The sequence below is a fragment of the Vidua macroura genome, chromosome 2 (genome assembly GCF_024509145.1).
Source record: "Vidua macroura isolate BioBank_ID:100142 chromosome 2, ASM2450914v1, whole genome shotgun sequence".
In the NCBI taxonomy this organism is placed as follows: domain Eukaryota; kingdom Metazoa; phylum Chordata; class Aves; order Passeriformes; family Viduidae; genus Vidua; species Vidua macroura.
In genome coordinates, this window is record NC_071572.1 from 7,749,173 (window position 1) to 7,765,824 (window position 16,652).

Sequence of the window (16,652 nt, forward strand, 5' to 3'; positions counted from 1 at the left end):
CTTCTAGCACTTCAGCTCTTGCTGGTTTAAGTCTCTAATCTTCCTCCATAAAGCCTTGAGATTTAAGCACAAGATACATTTGGCTCCCATAAGAGGTTGTAGCAAATAATACAAACACAGTTTGCTTCTGCATGAGAACTGAGTTCCACCTGCTCTGTCATTTTGGAAATTCCCAGTGCTCTGAGTTAATTGCAGGGTGAAATCTCTATTTGAGGAATTCTGCTTCTAAAAGAAGCTTGATGATGCATGAAGCACTGGCACCCTGGAGAAACTAATCAACCTCCCTTTGTTATAAATAATGTACTTGAGATAATGGCTTGGGTAGTGCTGCAGTTTCTGAGGAAGCTCAGCAGTCCACAGAATGTCTTTTAGGACAGCTGTATCTGACATGTATCTGTGACAATAAATGTGGTGTGTTGTGATGGAGAGGTGCTGAGCACCCACACTTCCCACTGCTCGTCAGTAGAAGTTTGTCTGAATACCCAAGTCATGCATTTCTGAGCCCCTTTCAAGCCTAGCTTATCTCCCTGGCCTTGCCACTATAGGCAAAATCTGTTGGAGTGGGACAAAGTTTAATTCCAAACATGAGAATAAATTTGGTGTGTTGCATGTAGCTCTTCATCTCCAAACTTACTCAGCTGAATGAGTTTTATAACATAGCTTAGAGTGACATCCAGCTTCAGTGACTTTTTTTTTACTGTATTGCTTAGCAGCATATGGGACCAAAGATTTTTCTTTCTATACCAAAGCGTAATTGAAGATTCCAGATTGTCAAATAACTGCAATCTACATTTTTTAATGTTTTCCTTCTTTGTTTTATAATGTTTGTAATTTCATATTGTAGTATATAAAAATTTATTCAGCAAATAATTTCAGGGCTTTTCTTCTTGAACTAACAGCTGTCTGTTAAGCTGAAGACAAGGTGTAAAGATAGTGATAAAAAAATAAAAAGTAATGAAATTTTCTCTGTGATTTTTCTTTATTTAACTTGTGCTGCAGTGATAGATATTGGCTTAGAATATGACTGACTCTTAATTTGACACTAGTACTCTACACTGCAGTGTATTAGAATCATGAAACCAGTCTCATGATACTAATACCTTTATTTCCATGCAAGGTTCTGGCTTGGACAGCAGCGCTGCAAACAGTCTATAAAACATCTGCCTACAGTGAGCAGTGAGACTCTTCAACTAGCTAATTATGCCAGCCATCCAGTGGGAAACCTTTCCAAACACAAACTCTTCATCAAACTCACTCGCCTTCCCCAGTACTACATTGTAAGTAAAGGAAAAATGCTTCTGTCTTTTGATCCCTGTCATGGATATCCCAGGCTTTTTGTTGTTCTGTTAACTCTTAATATTAGCAACCAAGTGATTGATGTAATGCTTAATTCTCTCCTCCCTCCCTTCTCCTATGGGTTTGTTAAGCACTCAGGCTTGTACAGAGGAAGGCACATAGAGATTTATTACTCAGTAACCTTCCCATTCTATGTGTTTCCTGAAAATTTTGGTCTTTCTTCTCTTCTTGGAAAGCTTTCCTAGCCACAGTATTAATAAATTGAAAAAAACTGGTGTCTGTTCTTTGAAAAGGAAAGGATAGGAACTGAATTAGACTTACTCTTAGCTTGAGAATCTTCTCGATTTGTTTTGTCTAAATATAGGTTGTAGAAATGTTTGATGTTCCTGGCAACCCTACAGAACTAGAGTACAAGTACCATTTTCTGTCTGTGAGCTATGCTGAGGGAGATGACAGCCCTGCCACTGCACTTTTACTACAGCAGTTCAAACCAAACATTGAAGAGTTGGTACTGGACACAAAAAGTGGCAAACAAATGAAAAGTGGTGTCAAGCGCAAGGTACGTGTTCCAAAAGCCATTGGGGTGGTTACAGTGCATGAAAGCTCATCACAGGCTCTGAGCATCAATTCCAGCTTTAGTAGCCATGTTTCCAGTGTTTGTATGGCTGACATTTTGTACTTTGGACTGCTTCCTTAGGGAGATGCTGGGAGACTGTTTTGTAACAGTTGTCCTTCAGTTCATGCCAGGCCTTCTCCGCTGCTCTTGGAGCCAAGGCAGAGCTCTGTGCAGAGGAGTGTGTGTATATATGGTACATGCAGAGTGCTGGTATCTGTGTGATACACTTTGGGCCGTGTGTAGATTTAGAATGACTAGCAGGGGCTGATAAGAGTTATTTCTTGGGGCCAGGCTCACATGGCTTAGTGATCTACAAGTACCGTTTTGAGGACAGGATTTAGCTGAATTGTTTCAGTCCTGAAGTGGATTGTTTCAGGAGTTTGTGCTCAGGGTGTGATTGATTTAACACCTAGATGAATGAGGCTATTCTCTGACATCTCTTCAAAGTGTTTACTCCAAATATGCAAGTACACTTGTCTTTATTTTAATTCTAGTTATCTGGAGATCCATGTTCCATAGAACCCAAGAAACCAAAACGGTCGGGAGAAATGTGTGCCTTCAATAAAGTGCTAGCTCATATTGTAGCCATGTGTGATACAAATATGCCCTTTATAGGGCTTCGGATAGAGGTAGGTATTAAAAAATACATTTTTTTTCCTTCTTCCCCTCCCCTGCTCCTGATTCTGGTGTCTAGATGTGACTATCTGGCAAATTTGTGGTCACGTGCTTGCTCTGGAGTTCCCCTGCCAGCTGAGCCTGAGTGACTCAGTCTTCTGCACTGTGTTGCTCTAGTCTAACTTGTTAGAGCTGCTTCTCTTAGTGCAAAGCACTGCAAAAAGCTTGAAAAGTTGAGGGAAAAGGGAAAATGAGGATGAAAGATATACTTGTGGGAAGGGTTGAGAAACAACTTTATACCAGATTTGCACAGACTGTTTTTTAGCTTTCCAGTGCTTGAGGATGTGAAACATCTGTCAACTTCAGGGGGAAATAAAAAAATCCTTGAAAATGTTACAAGTTTTTTGCTTGACTTTTTGCTTGGAATAACATTTTTCTTGTTGACTCCTAGTTATCCAATATGGACATTCCTCACCAGGGAGTACAAGTAGAAGGAGACGGCTTCAGCCATGCAATACGTTTATTAAAGTAAGAGGATATTCTCTGTGTTTTATTACTGTACGTACACTTGAGAGAAAAAAAAGGCTTGTTTCAAGAGTAACAATAAGAATATCGGGACAGTGACAGGATTTTTGTTTTGGGTTTTTTTTTTTCCTTTTTTTTGGAGGGGTGTCACTACTGTGTGTCTTGTACTTGCATGTGAAGCAGTGCTAGAGAAAGGGGAAAATTAGAGTAGACTAAGAGCCAACTACAATTTTTTTCCTTCATTAACCTGAACTGGGGGGCTCTGAAAACAGTTTGACAGTCCTCAATCCTTAAATCCAGGCAGTGCTAAGGAAGCAGTGGTGATGATTCATGAACATGCAATTTTAGATCAGATCAGAGGCCTACATACTCCATATGTTATTTGACAATTATGTGAAACTGCAGAGGAAAATGCCAGGATTTCCAGAAAAGACAATTGCATGGTTGTAGAGGAAATATCTGAGAATCATGCAGTAATTTAATAGGTTATTTAGGCCCAAGTGCAGGACTTCGCATTTGTTTTCATGGAACTTCATAAGGTTCCTGTTAACTTGTTCCTCCAGCCATCTGTGATCTCTGTGAAGGGCAGCCCTGACCTTCTAAGTGAGCATCTTAAGTGCTCACTTCAGTTTGTCATCATCTGCAAATTTACTATTCTTCTGTATCATACAGGCTACTGAAATAGTTATATTGAAATTCTTAATAGCAGGCCAATAGTACCTGCCTCTGTGTTAACCCTGAGGAATGCCAGCCACAACCAGCCACTAACTGGACCTGCAACAAATAAAGTTTAAAGCAAAAAACTGCAAACCCCAAAGACACCTCCTGGAGTAAAACCTTCGTAACTCCTGTTCTGCTGCAGAAATGTACAGTGACATAAAGGCACTGGTGTCCAAATGCATCAGGCCCTACCTTTTTAACTTTGCACATGAGCATAGAACTTGTGAAACGAAGTTAAGGGTGGAACATGGGATTTCTGGCTAGATCCTCAAGGAATTTGAAAAAGAGTTTGGCATGTTTTTACTTAAGCTTTATTTAGTCTGTCCCCTGTGCTCAATTCACACATTGGGATACGAATAAATTAGTGAGTACTAAGGGAACTGCCAGGTTGTTCATTGCATGTAGAGCAAGCTTGTTCTAGAAGGCAAATTAATTCAGATTGCCAGAGAACTTAGTTATTTTCATCTTTTTTGGCTTATTTCTCTAGATAAGAGCTTTATATTGGTGAGCTCTTAGTTCACCAGGAGATAAGGACAATTCAGCAGATCCTTTAACAGTCTGTAATTTGCAGGTGTTGAATCCATATAAAAAGTGGTCTTAGCTCAGAGTGCTTTTGTGACACACTTATTACAGTCCTTGAAGAGGAATGGTTTATCTCACTGTGCAGTCCAGCTGCCTCTGCTGTTGATTTGTTCATCCTTTCATGTCCAGACTTGGGAGTCCTTCAGGAAATACTAGAAGGTAGTGTAGTTACTTGTGGACCTGTACTATGTCTAATGGAGATTGTTTTTGTCATGTATAGAATTCCTCCCTGTAAAGGTGTAAATGAGGAAACGCAGAAGGCTTTGGACCGATCTCTTCTTGATTGCACTTTCCGACTACAAGGTAGAAATAATCGCACGTGGGTGGCCGAGCTGGTGTTTGCAAACTGCCCGCTGAACAGCACTTCATCCAGGGAACAAGGCAAGTTTCATTGAGGAACACTGGTAAATTTTGTTTCTTTGTAGTTTACATTGTCTATTCCAGTAGTTTTAATGTCTTGGTTTAAACAGACAGCTGTCTGTTCCTAAGATTTCTAATAAACCACAGTGTACCTTAATCAAAATTCTGACTGCTGAATGGATGCATTTTTGTTATTTCAATGTGCTTCCTGGTCACTTGCCACAATTCACTCTTAGTCTGTAAACCACAGCTCAGGAACCACTGGATTGATCACTATTTCCCATCTCCTCACACTGCAGGACCAACCCGACATGTTTACCTGACGTATGAAAACCAGTTGTCTGAACCAGTTGGAGGTCGCAAGGTGGTTGAGATGTTCCTCAATGACTGGAACAGTATTGCTCGGCTGTATGAGTGTGTCCTGGAGTTTGCACGGTCCTTACCAGGTACAGAAATCACCTCCTTTTTGTCAGAGTGATGGGCTTACAGACGACTGTGATTTTCTCGCTCTGACTTTCTTCCCTCCTCTCTTCACAGACATCCCCAACCACTTAAACATTTTTTCAGAAGTTCGGATCTACAACTACCGAAAACTTATCCTTTGTTACGGAACTACCAAGGGGAGCTCAGTGAGTAACTCCTAAATGGACTTCAAATGTATGATTGAAAACAGAATGGGTAGGCTTAGACTTCTCAGAATTTTGCTGCACAATTTTTCTTTGTAGTGGAATTAATATAGATGAATGTAGAAAAGACATAGGGTGCTGCACTGTTGATTTGTTGGGTTGCTAGAAGTTCGGTATTTTTGAGAATTTCTGTTAGATGCTTTATATTGTGGAAAGGACAGTTGTGTGCTTCTGACTGATGAAAGCTGGTGTGGCAGCCTTTTTCTGAAAAACTTTGTGTAAGTATTGTTACTGCTCACTGCTGTACTGGGATATATGGATGGATATGTGTAAGCTGAATGCCTAATTCTGCCTTAAAAGAGAGGACTCTAATAAGTTTTAAATGTAGCACAGTGCTTTCAATGAGGTGTTCATTGATTATTTTGTAGCAGTGCTGTTCTCTTGTTCAGAACTCTAGCTTCCTCTGTAGTATTTGAATTTACAACTTATTAATTACTTAAATAACTGGGTACTTGCTCACATCTTTGCGTTAAGTGCAGGGTAGAGGAAGAATTAAGAGCATGTTTATTTCAGATTAAGAATATAATTTTGTGTGCAACTGATGCAAAGTAGCTTGATACACTTGAAATTTGCTTCCTGGGACCTTTGTGTGTTAATTTTCTAAGATGAAATTTTTTAGAAGTGTTTTTATGTGCATTTTCGTGGGAAATGTGTGTAAATATATATATATATATGTATACATACATACATATGTATGTTATATATATGTAAGTAGCCAGAGCAGCAGTATGGACTTTGCATTTAATTTCCTTACATATTATCCAGTACTCATTTTTGTGTAATGTAACTTAAGAAAACCGGTCCACCTCCAGCAACTCACTAATCAGTTTTCCACTTCATGAATCTCTCAAGTTTAATTTTCTCTCTCTCACTTTGGCAGAAAAGATTTTTTTGCTTTTTGGTTGAGTTGCTGATATAAATGCCCGGTTCTGTGGTTGCCAACAATCCAGGCAGCTAAATGGGTGTTAAACCTGAGAGTGCTTTTTCTTTTCTTCACAGCCTCAGCAGCTTTTGAGGAGGGTAAATTATGAATCTATTGAGGTTTGACAGAAAATGGGGGGGAAAATTAAATCTGACCAACTTTCTTGTTGTAATCTCTTACTATAACCTCTTATATTAAAGATTATTAAAACCTATAATATAAGAGTAGAATAAGTAAGTTATTACAACCTACTTGTTCTAGCTTCCAAGACCATTTTATGTTTGTGACATTGCAGATCAGCATTCAGTGGAACTCCATCCTCCAGAAATTCCACATTTCACTGGGAACAGTTGGCCCAAACTCAGGTTGCAGTAACTGTCACAACACAATTCTGCACCAGCTCCAGGAGATGTTTAATAAAACGCCAAACGTGGTGCAGTTGTTACAGGTAATGTTCTAAAAAACTTCTGTCAAGAAAATTGCAAGACACTATGGAGCTGAGTTCTGATTAAACTGAATCTCTTCAAGGGTGTTATGGTTGTTTATGAATCTCATTGCCAGAAAGCATCTCATTTTCCCTGCTATGCCCCGTTTTCCCTGACCTTTCCTTTTGGATAAGCTACCTGACCTCTCAATCTCCGCTCTCTCCCAGGTTTTGTTTGACACTCAGGCTCCACTAAACGCCATCAACAAACTCCCGACCGTGCCCATGCTGGGGCTGACCCAACGCACCAACACTGCCTACCAGTGCTTCTCCATCCTGCCCCAGTCCCCCACGCACATCAGGCTGGCCTTCAGGAACATGTACTGCATCGACATCTACTGCCGCAGCCGCGGCGTGGTGGCCATCCGCGACGGCGCCTACAGCCTCTTCGACAACAGCAAGATAGTGGAGGGCTTTTACCCCGCGCCTGGGTTAAAGGTGAGCACTCCTGTGTTTTCTGGCAGCTTGTCAATAAATGAGCTTCTCACTTGGAAGTGTGAATCTGAGGAGAAGAGCTTGGTGAAGGTTTTCTTTGTGGAGACCTGCGGTCCTTCTGAAATTCTGAGCGTAGAAGTTTTTGATTTATTGGTAGATCTGTTAATTAGTTTGAATTAAAATGTTTCCGTTAAAAAAAATAACATCAAGTGTTAGGCTTTTTTTTTTTTTCTTATCTGTGTATTCAGGCATCCTTTTGTTGAAACTTGATGAAGCTTTGTTTCTAGGCTAGATGTGTGTTCCAGGATTAGCTGCAACTCTCCTCACAGACTGTTTTGTGTGGCAGCACAGTGCTCATAAGTTGCAGGTGGGACAATACTCCATGTCAGATGATTCTAGACAGAAACTTCTCTTTTAAAACAGTTCCCATCAGCATGTGGCAAGAGCTTGTGGCTTTCCTTCCAAATGCGGTGCTGGTTCACTCTGCCTTAAAAATGAATCTCTGTACACTGACAGAATACCTTAGGGCAGCTTGTACCAGTGCTAGTTATACTAAAATACTGTAAAATGGCACCCTTTGAGAAACAGGTTAATTTGCTAATTTTTTTTTTCTGACAGTTGCAACTGAATATTGATTTTCTCGTATTGCATTTAACTGATCCTGAACATCTGCCTCTTTAACAAATGCCAAATGAAAGGATAATGGAAAGAAGAAGGAGATTGTAGATACCAGTGTAAAGTGGTAGAAGAGAATGGAAATGGGAAGGTAGAGGAGGAATTAATTCAAGAAAGTTGGCAGGTTCCTCTGAGTACAAGAGAATGCTGTGGAGCAGATGACTTAGATGTTCTTAACCAAACAGGGCAGTTGTAGGTGTGATACAGCAGCCCTGTAGATTCTGGATATTCAGGAGTTGTTCTGGAACAGGTATTTCCAAGTGTAGATTTTTTCCTTATCTTTAAGGAGAGAAGAAAAATGTTGGTATTTCAATTTATGGGAAATATTTCTTATTATAGAGCCAGGTGTCTCTGTTTATTAATTGATATATATTGCAGACTAATTATATTGTACTTAATGAATGTCCACTAGTATTTGGTTCCAGAGACTTGCCTGTCTCCTATGTGCTGTAGCTAATAAAGGTAGTTTTAAAGCTTAGCAACTACTGCTTTCATTTGTATAGTAAAATTTAAATGGGCAAACTGCTAACAAAACTGCTTTTTCCACAGACATTCCTGAACATGTTTGTTGACAGCAATCAGGATGCACGGAGACGATCTGTAAATGAAGATGATAACCCACCTTCTCCTATCGGAGGAGACATGATGGATTCTTTGATATCACAGCTCCAACCCCAGCAGCCACCACAGCAGCCACAACAACAGGTACCCTTCAGGCAAAATAAATGTTTATTGTCTTCCACAACAGTAGATTTCTAAGAACTTCATGTTCTAAAGGGATTAACAGTAACAAAATGGAAAGGGAGACTATAAACCCACTCTGCTGTAGAATTCCCCTTCGGGCAAAATGTATTAATTTATTTTGCATTTCTCATTCCAGTGTAAACAGCCCATAGCATATGAACAGCAGCTTTGGAAGGTCACATGAGACTTGCTGCCTAGAAGCAAAGGACTGAGGGAGAGAAACTGTTTAAGATAAAAGATAAAAGATGGGAGGGAGAGTCAGGAGGCTTTGCTGTTACAGGGTGGCAGATAAAGGGAGAGAGGTAAAGAGATATTATGTCTTTAGAAGAAACTGAAAAAAAAAGTGAGCACTGAACAAGATAGTATAGAAAATCAAAGAACTCAAGTGTGGATGAACTTGTAAGACTAAAGCCTTATTAGTATTCTCCTGCATATACTTAACTTTTGTTTTGGTACAAAATGATCAAAAGTTTTCATTGTCCTGTGTTGACAATTTCAGCCATTTGCAAAACAGGCAGGAGCCTCGGGAGCGTATCCTCTCACCTCACCACCCACCTCCTACCACAACACAGTGACACCCTCCCCATCCATGATGCACACACAGTCACCAGGTAGGATGGCTGGGAGCTGATCCTGTCCTAGAAAAATAGGTCTTTGTGTATGTGTGTTTTTTATATTATTTGTGCTGTGTCTAGCCCCACATTAGCCAGAGAATGCACTTTACACTGGGGTGGGGCCGGGGGGAAGCGGGGTCCTGCCATGCATGTTTTGGAAAGTACATTTTGAAGCTAAAAAAACCCATTAAGTAAAACTGTCATCTTTTAGCTGTGTAATATTTGGGGCTATTTCATCATTACTGTTGATAAGACAAAAACAGTACTGTTTTGTTAAGACAAAAACCTGCTAATTTTCAATACCTGCTTTTTCAGAAAAGCTTTTCATCATCAAAGCTCTGCTTTCTGTTCCCGGCTGTTGTAGAACAACAGCTGAAAATATTTAATTTTGGGGAAGGGCTGGGCAGGGGGAAAATGCCATTCTTCAAGCCAGATATCATGGGAAGTTTCCTGAAAAATATAACAGTATATGCATAAATATAACATGTACATGCATGTACAAAATAAAGTCATTGAGAGCAAAAAAAAATTCTCTTGAATCTTGTTTGCTGTCTCCCTAAAAAGGAGGGAGCAGTTGACAGAAAAAAAAATAGAACAGAAAGGTGGGAAATGTGTATGTCAAGTGATGTGATGTCTTTGATCAGGAAATTTGCATGCTGCAAGCTCACCTAGTGGGGCTTTAAGAGCACCATCACCAGCATCCTTTGGTCCAACTCCTTCACCTTCCTCTCTTGGAATCACAATGGGACAAACAGCTAACTTTGCCAGCCCACATGGTGAGTTCTTTACTGGCAGGTGTATATGTATTGACAGGGAGGGCAGATTTGCTTCTTAAAATTAAGTCTTTCAGAGCAGACCTAAGTTAATTGAGAAAAAATCATGGTTTGTAATTGGCTCAAGTAGCTGTTTTCATATATGTGAGTGTTAATTGTTAACAGGAGTCAAAAGTAGCTGCATGGCATGTTGAGGTGTTCCTAACATGTTAAAAATTGATTCTCAGTCACTCCTTTCTGCTTACTAATGTAGGGAAATTCAATATGGTCTTGTAGCAGAACAGTGTAGCAGAACAGTGTAGCAGAACATTAAAATGCTTTTAATGAGCATTTTCTTTTGTTAAATTAGTTAGTGAGTTTTCACTGCTTACATTTCCTGGAAAAATAAGTGGAACAGGTTAGAAATTCACATACTTGCAATTTGGAAATGTTATCAAAGTCTGGCTGATTTGACATATCTGTATGTGAGCAACATGCCTGTGGTTGTTTCCTTTATTAATTTGGTTGGTTTTTTTGGAAAGCTGCCAAAACAATCCTTTGTGTAATCACAGTACATTGGAAACTGTTCTATAGATCACATCAAATGAGCAGTGTTTTGACTATTGAGATGAACAAAGTGAGAGAGATGTACCACAGAGTAGGTTTAAGGTTCTGATCAGTCTGTATAGCAGAGATACCTTTGCAGCAATAACTGTAAGATACTGAATAAATAAGGAACTGGCTGGCTGAGGCTTCCTTTGCTAAGGACCAGTAGAAGTCCAAGTCGGTAGGCAAGAGCTCCTTTTGGTTTAGAACCTATTACTTGGTGAACATCACAATTTTCCTTAACATTCTACTTTTTAAAAAATGCAACCTGGAAACCCTTGAAATCTGTATCTTGATTTTTATTCTCTGACCCCACTCATGCATTTTGTATGGTTGTAAATAGTCTGAAAGCTTGCAGGCATTTTCATGTTGGTTAAGCCTTGTTTAGATTTCTCTATTAGAAAGCCTTTTACTTTTTAAAGAAATAATAATGGTCTTGTAACATCTGTAGGTACCATAGACCCAAGCTCACCATACACCATGATGTCACCCAGTCAGCGTGCAGGGAATTGGCCAGGATCTCCCCAGGTCTCTGGTCCATCACCAGCAGCACGGATGCCTGGAATGTCACCAGCCAACCCTTCCCTTCATTCACCTGTCCCTGATGCCTCTCATTCCCCACGAGCTGGAACAAGTAGGCTTCTTTATCAGTCTTATAACCGTGAAAAACTCATGTTTAACACTTCTAGTTGTGTTCTTTTTGGTAGTTCTTGTGTCAGTCTAACAGTCCTTACTGTCCTTGTGCAGTAAATGTCTAAGGAAATTAAGCCTTGATTCTGTCCTACTTCAAATCTTCAATAACAAATTATAAAAGTGAGCTAGAGCATACAACATAAATGTCAGCAGGATTGATGATAGCTTTTGTTGCAGTGCAGAAATCAGTCTGAAACTATTAAACTCCATGACTAACTTTTCACATCATAGATTTGTAATGCTGCTCTTGCACGACTGATTTAGCCATCTTTACATCCCATTGAGTTTGTTGTGCAAACCTGCTGTCTGCTGGCATGCTGCAGAAAGAGGAAAAGGGTGGAGGATTTCAATGTTACTGAGACTCTTTGCATGGGTTCAGGGTCAAAACTAATTCCTTGTCTGTCTGATGCCTATCACTAGGCAGGCAAATTCTTAAATAAGAAGGATTGAGCTTTGTCCCAGAAGACTTATTGATGAATAGAGACAATAGAAGTGAATATATATTTTATGTTTCAGCTTAAATCCTCCCTAACTGCAAGTCCTTGTGTCCCCACAGGTTCCCAAGTCATGCCAACAAGCATGCCTCCACCTCGGAAACTACCTCAGCGCTCTTGGGCTGCATCCATTCCTACAATCCTCACCCACAGTGCCTTGAATATTCTGCTCTTGCCCTCTCCTACCCCTGGGCTTGTGCCAGGACTAGCTGGCAGCTATCTGTGCTCCCCTCTTGAGCGATTCCTTGGGTCGGTGATTATGAGGAGGCATCTTCAGAGGATCATTCAACAGGAAACGGTACGGTTTCAGTTTGAACGGACCTGTGGGTATGTGACTGCTCCATGTCTTTCAAATCAGGCACAAACTGAAATGCTTCAAATAAAATAAATAAAATAACTGTTTGCTGTTAGATTTGTGCTATACTTCTGATTTTTGCCATCTAAAGTGTCAAAATTTAGAGAAATCATTTAGTTCCACTTCTTTTCCACACAAATTAGATTTGGTCAGGTGAAATTTGGTAACTGTTAGAATAGCAAGTCTTATGACCAAGTTTCAGATCTAAGTCTATGACCAAGTCTGTGATCTAAGTTTCAGATGCTGTGGGTTCTTTGGGTTTAGCATGTCCATTGGGAGTTTGCTGGAACAGCCACGGGGTGACTGTGGATAGCACTCCTTGGCAGGATTGCCAGAGAAGTGAGTTACTAGTTAATGTTAATTGCTCAGTCAGGAATGTTACCTTAGGGTTAGGGACAGACAAATGTGCCTCTTCACTTCTGTGGCATGGATTCAGTGACAGAAAAAGAAGCCAAATCTGGCATAAGCTTAATTCTCAAGGTAAATTTACCTGTATTAAAATATCATGTGTTTCTTTCTGGAAAGAGAGGTTGATCTCTATACTTTGTGGAGAGAGTGAGAGACTGCGTGTGCGTGAGTTCATTCCAGTTACTGAATGACTAATTGACTGTGAATCTCCTTCTTATGCAGCTACAGTTAATAAACTCCAATGAACCAGGTGTCATTATGTTTAAGACTGAGGCACTGAAATGCAGGGTTGCTCTCAATCCCAAAACCAACCAGACCTTGCAGCTGAAAGTAACACCTGAAAATACAGGACAGTGGAAATCAGAGGAGTTACAGGTTTTGGAGAAGTTCTTTGAAACAAGGGTATGTATTGAAATCAAGAACGTTGATGTTTTTGTGCATTGCTTTTAATGTCTGGTGTTGTTTTGAGTGGTCCTGCTGACTTTCACTGGCATGTGTAAGAGCTGCAAAATATAAAGCTGACAGCTGTGCATGCTGGTTGCATATTAAATGATATATTTATTATCTAAATAGGCACTACTAAATAGTGTCTTTCTTTAGGTTGCAGGACCACCTTTTAAAGCAAACACCCTGATAGCCTTCACAAAGTTACTAGGGGCTCCCACGCACATCCTCAGGGACTGCGTACACATCATGAAACTGGAGCTGGTAAGTCAGCTGTTGTATTTATTTCGTTCACCCGACTTCAATTCTTACATTTTTGAAAAGGGCTAATGCATCTTCATCTACAAACACACAAATTAAATTTATACATAAGTTATTTAGTGTTATTGGAGAATTTTTCATTTTGCTACTAGCTTTTCTGGAAACACTCAAAATTTCTCATTTAAACTGATGACTTTAAGGAACTGCAGACATGGTACAACAGGCACATGTATAGACTGACTGGAATCTTTCTGCTTGTGTTACTATGCTCAGTTCTTTCAGAGTTACTCTGGTTTCTCTAAACTTGACAATGTCTGCAGGTTTAGCTAAAGAGGCACATTCTGCTTTGTGGTGCTTCCCTGTTTCATAGTTGTGTGTGTCACTGACATGAGAACTTTGCTGTTATTTCTATGTGCTGCTCTCTTTGAACAGTTCCCTGACCAGGCAAGTCAGCTGAAATGGAATGTGCAGTTTTGTTTAACAATCCCTCCCAGCGCTCCACCAATTGCGCCTCCAGGAACACCTGCTGTTGTGCTGAAATCCAAAATGTTGTTTTTTGTAAGTAGAGCTATCTGTTTTAAAATTCTAACCCTGCATGTCTCTGAGATCATCACGAGTTCATAGCAAAACATAAGCCCACCGTATCTGACAGCTGTAATAGCTAAAAATGTGCTGTTTGGAATCCTCTATTTGCTTGGATCTCTTTTGTAATGAGTTCAGTTCATATTCCTACTCTCCTTCCTACTAAAGCCATTTCTCATGTTTCGTGTTCTTGAAGAGATGTTGACAATATATAAAGTTCAGCTCCCTCTGGGCTGCATCTTCAAGAGCTCCCCTTGTGGGTGTTTAGTTCTTCTTTGAGGCACTAGCCACCTAGATCGGGTGATATGCACATTAGTGGTGCTGGGAGAGGAGAGAGAGATGAGATGTTCAGAACAAATCTACATTAGTGTTGTGCCCGAGGCAATGCTCACTGTGAGGTGCTTTTGAGAAGACAATAGTCTCCACCTGACTGATAATTTCTCTGTTATAGAATTGATGTCTGAAAACAAGGGGGTGGAAGTACATGCTGTCTGTAGGCCTGGAGTGTTTAACTGTATCAGAAGTTGCACTGAAGTACATGGTCATTCCATTTAACACTCTTTTTGGGTTGTTTCCCTACAGCTTCAGCTAACACAGAAAACAACAGTCCCACAGGAAGCTGTTAGTATTATTGTCCCAATTATTTATGATATGGCTTCGGGTACAACGCAACAGGCTGACATTCCCAGGCAGCAGAACTCTTCTGTTGCTTCTCCAATGATGGTTAGCAATATTCTAAAGAGGTTTGCTGAACTGAATTCACCACGACCAGGTACTGTACATGTCCAGTAGATATATTCTCTTCACCCAGACATCTGTGACAAATCTCCAGTGTAAAACTAAACCTCTCTTAAGACTGAATTCTTCTTGGTTTCGATCTTACTTCTTTAGTGATTACAAACTCCTGACGTGACAGGCAATACATAACTTAATAGGAAGTACTGGCAACACAGCAGAAGGTTGCACTGATGATTCAGGCTGGGTTTTGCTGTTCTGCCCAAGTGATAGAATGCTCCCACCTCTTGTTGGCCCAACTCTTGCTGCTCAGTAAGAGTCACACTTTTTGACAAATGGGCCTAGAATGAGTCACAAGAAATATGCTATGGCCAAGTGTCAGTTTTCATGGTTAATTATGAAGTTACTCAGCTTAACAGTAGAATATAAAGGGATGTTAAAATAGTTACCAGAACTTGTCCATGTGCTGTGAATGATTTAAAAGTAATTGCAGTGGTTGTATACTCCTTTGTCAGTGTGTCCACTAGCAGAGGTGCATACAGTTCTGTCCACCAGGCATGCTGTGAAGTGTTTGAGCTAGGTTGTTCTGAGTGTTCATTGGCCTGTAGGTAGTGCACCATGAGCAGCGTTGTGCTTTGCTTTCCCTCTTGTTATACCTTTTATTTTTCTTTTATTATCTAAATCATGGAAGAACAGTAGCAGGTTCTTTGGGCAGCATGTTTCTGTAAGCAGTGGTTTGGGGTCCTAGTACACAGATGGCTCATAAGAACAGTATCTTCCAGTTCTGATGAAGAACATCATTTTTCCAGTAACCCAATGAATAGATTGAAGTTGTGAATCCAGAGGTTGACTCTTACTTCTCTTTTGTATAATTATTCATCTTGTTGTTATGCAGTAATTTTAACTATGCTTGATGGATTATTTCAATTGGTAGAACATAAGCAATGTTTACCTTAAACTGGTGTGGATATGCATACATTTCTGAAACTTGTGATGGGATTTACATTAATATGCACTTTCTGTTTAACGTGTAGTACTAGTGTTGGTAAATAGGAGGGAAAATAGCCTTGAGGGCATGTGGAGTTCCCTGTAGGAGTTCTGTATGTGGAAAAGAGCTGTTGTTTGTATATCAAAACAAGAGCTGTTATTTGTATAGTTTATTTCAAAATACACTAACTAAACTTCAGGTGTTGCTTTTGGAAGGTGCTTCCCCACAGAGTTCCCCTGGTGTGGGGAAGGGTAGGTTTTTGCTTTGCTGTTTGTTATTGTCCTGAGTTGTGCTTTAAAGTAAACCCTCCACAAAATACCACAGGCAGAGCAAGTAACTGTCAAAGCTGCTCTGGTGATGTGTGGTGAGATGTTTTCTGATAGTCACTAGATAGATCAAAATGGACAATTTTTGTTTGTTGTGCAAGTTTTGAAGCAGTTTTGGAATCCAGTACAGGGAGCAAAGTATAGACAGGGGGAAAACAAGCATAGGAAAAGCATTGGAGCCACAAGCAGAACCTTGTCCAGGCAAAGGAAAATGTAGCTGGCTAAGCAGAGGAAATTTCTAGTAGTCCTTCCTCTAACTTCCAAAAGAAAGAATGAGTCTGTATGATTTTATTTATTTCCACCATCACTCAGCAAAAGTAGGATCTTCCCTGAGGACACTTGAAATGCAATTCCTTCTGTTCTTATTGTCAAAGCATACATTATTATAACTGATGAAAGAGAGCAAGAATATCTTCTTGACCATTGAAAGGTAATAGGAGAGCCAACAGATGAAAGTAGATAGCTGGGAGACTTCTCTTAGAACAGAGTACGTGGGAGATCCCAGATGTGTGTCCTTTGTCGTCTGCTGCTCCTTTCTCTTCTGCTGCTCCTGTGCTGTACCCAGGATTTTCCCGACTTTCCTACCTGTTAGCTCTCTGCTGCACTAATTGCAATCTGCTTGGTTAAGGGAATTTTTCACTGTTTGAGTCAGGAAGGAGCAGGGCCTCCCATTGTGCACAGCTGATGTTACTGGCACTGTCGTTGTAACCTGGAATCAGTGTTGCCTTGTTCTG

The 16,652-nt window shown here is 40.2% G+C and overlaps 1 protein-coding gene across 1 annotated transcript in view; it reads left to right on the forward strand.

The window, feature by feature from the left end:
* Positions 1–16,652, forward strand: part of MED14 (mediator complex subunit 14) — a 34,717-nt gene that overhangs the window by 15,935 nt on the left and 2,130 nt on the right. Inside the window, exons 13-30 of the mRNA XM_053970257.1 lie at positions 1,118–1,277; positions 1,661–1,855; positions 2,407–2,541; positions 2,979–3,055; positions 4,575–4,735; positions 5,014–5,160; positions 5,252–5,343; positions 6,618–6,770; positions 6,975–7,244; positions 8,466–8,621; positions 9,160–9,271; positions 9,919–10,050; positions 11,084–11,266; positions 11,882–12,117; positions 12,805–12,984; positions 13,183–13,290; positions 13,720–13,845; positions 14,452–14,641. Coding sequence (XP_053826232.1) covers positions 1,118–1,277; positions 1,661–1,855; positions 2,407–2,541; positions 2,979–3,055; positions 4,575–4,735; positions 5,014–5,160; positions 5,252–5,343; positions 6,618–6,770; positions 6,975–7,244; positions 8,466–8,621; positions 9,160–9,271; positions 9,919–10,050; positions 11,084–11,266; positions 11,882–12,117; positions 12,805–12,984; positions 13,183–13,290; positions 13,720–13,845; positions 14,452–14,641 — 2,813 coding nt within the window. The remainder of the gene's footprint in view (positions 1–1,117; positions 1,278–1,660; positions 1,856–2,406; positions 2,542–2,978; positions 3,056–4,574; positions 4,736–5,013; positions 5,161–5,251; positions 5,344–6,617; positions 6,771–6,974; positions 7,245–8,465; positions 8,622–9,159; positions 9,272–9,918; positions 10,051–11,083; positions 11,267–11,881; positions 12,118–12,804; positions 12,985–13,182; positions 13,291–13,719; positions 13,846–14,451; positions 14,642–16,652) is intronic.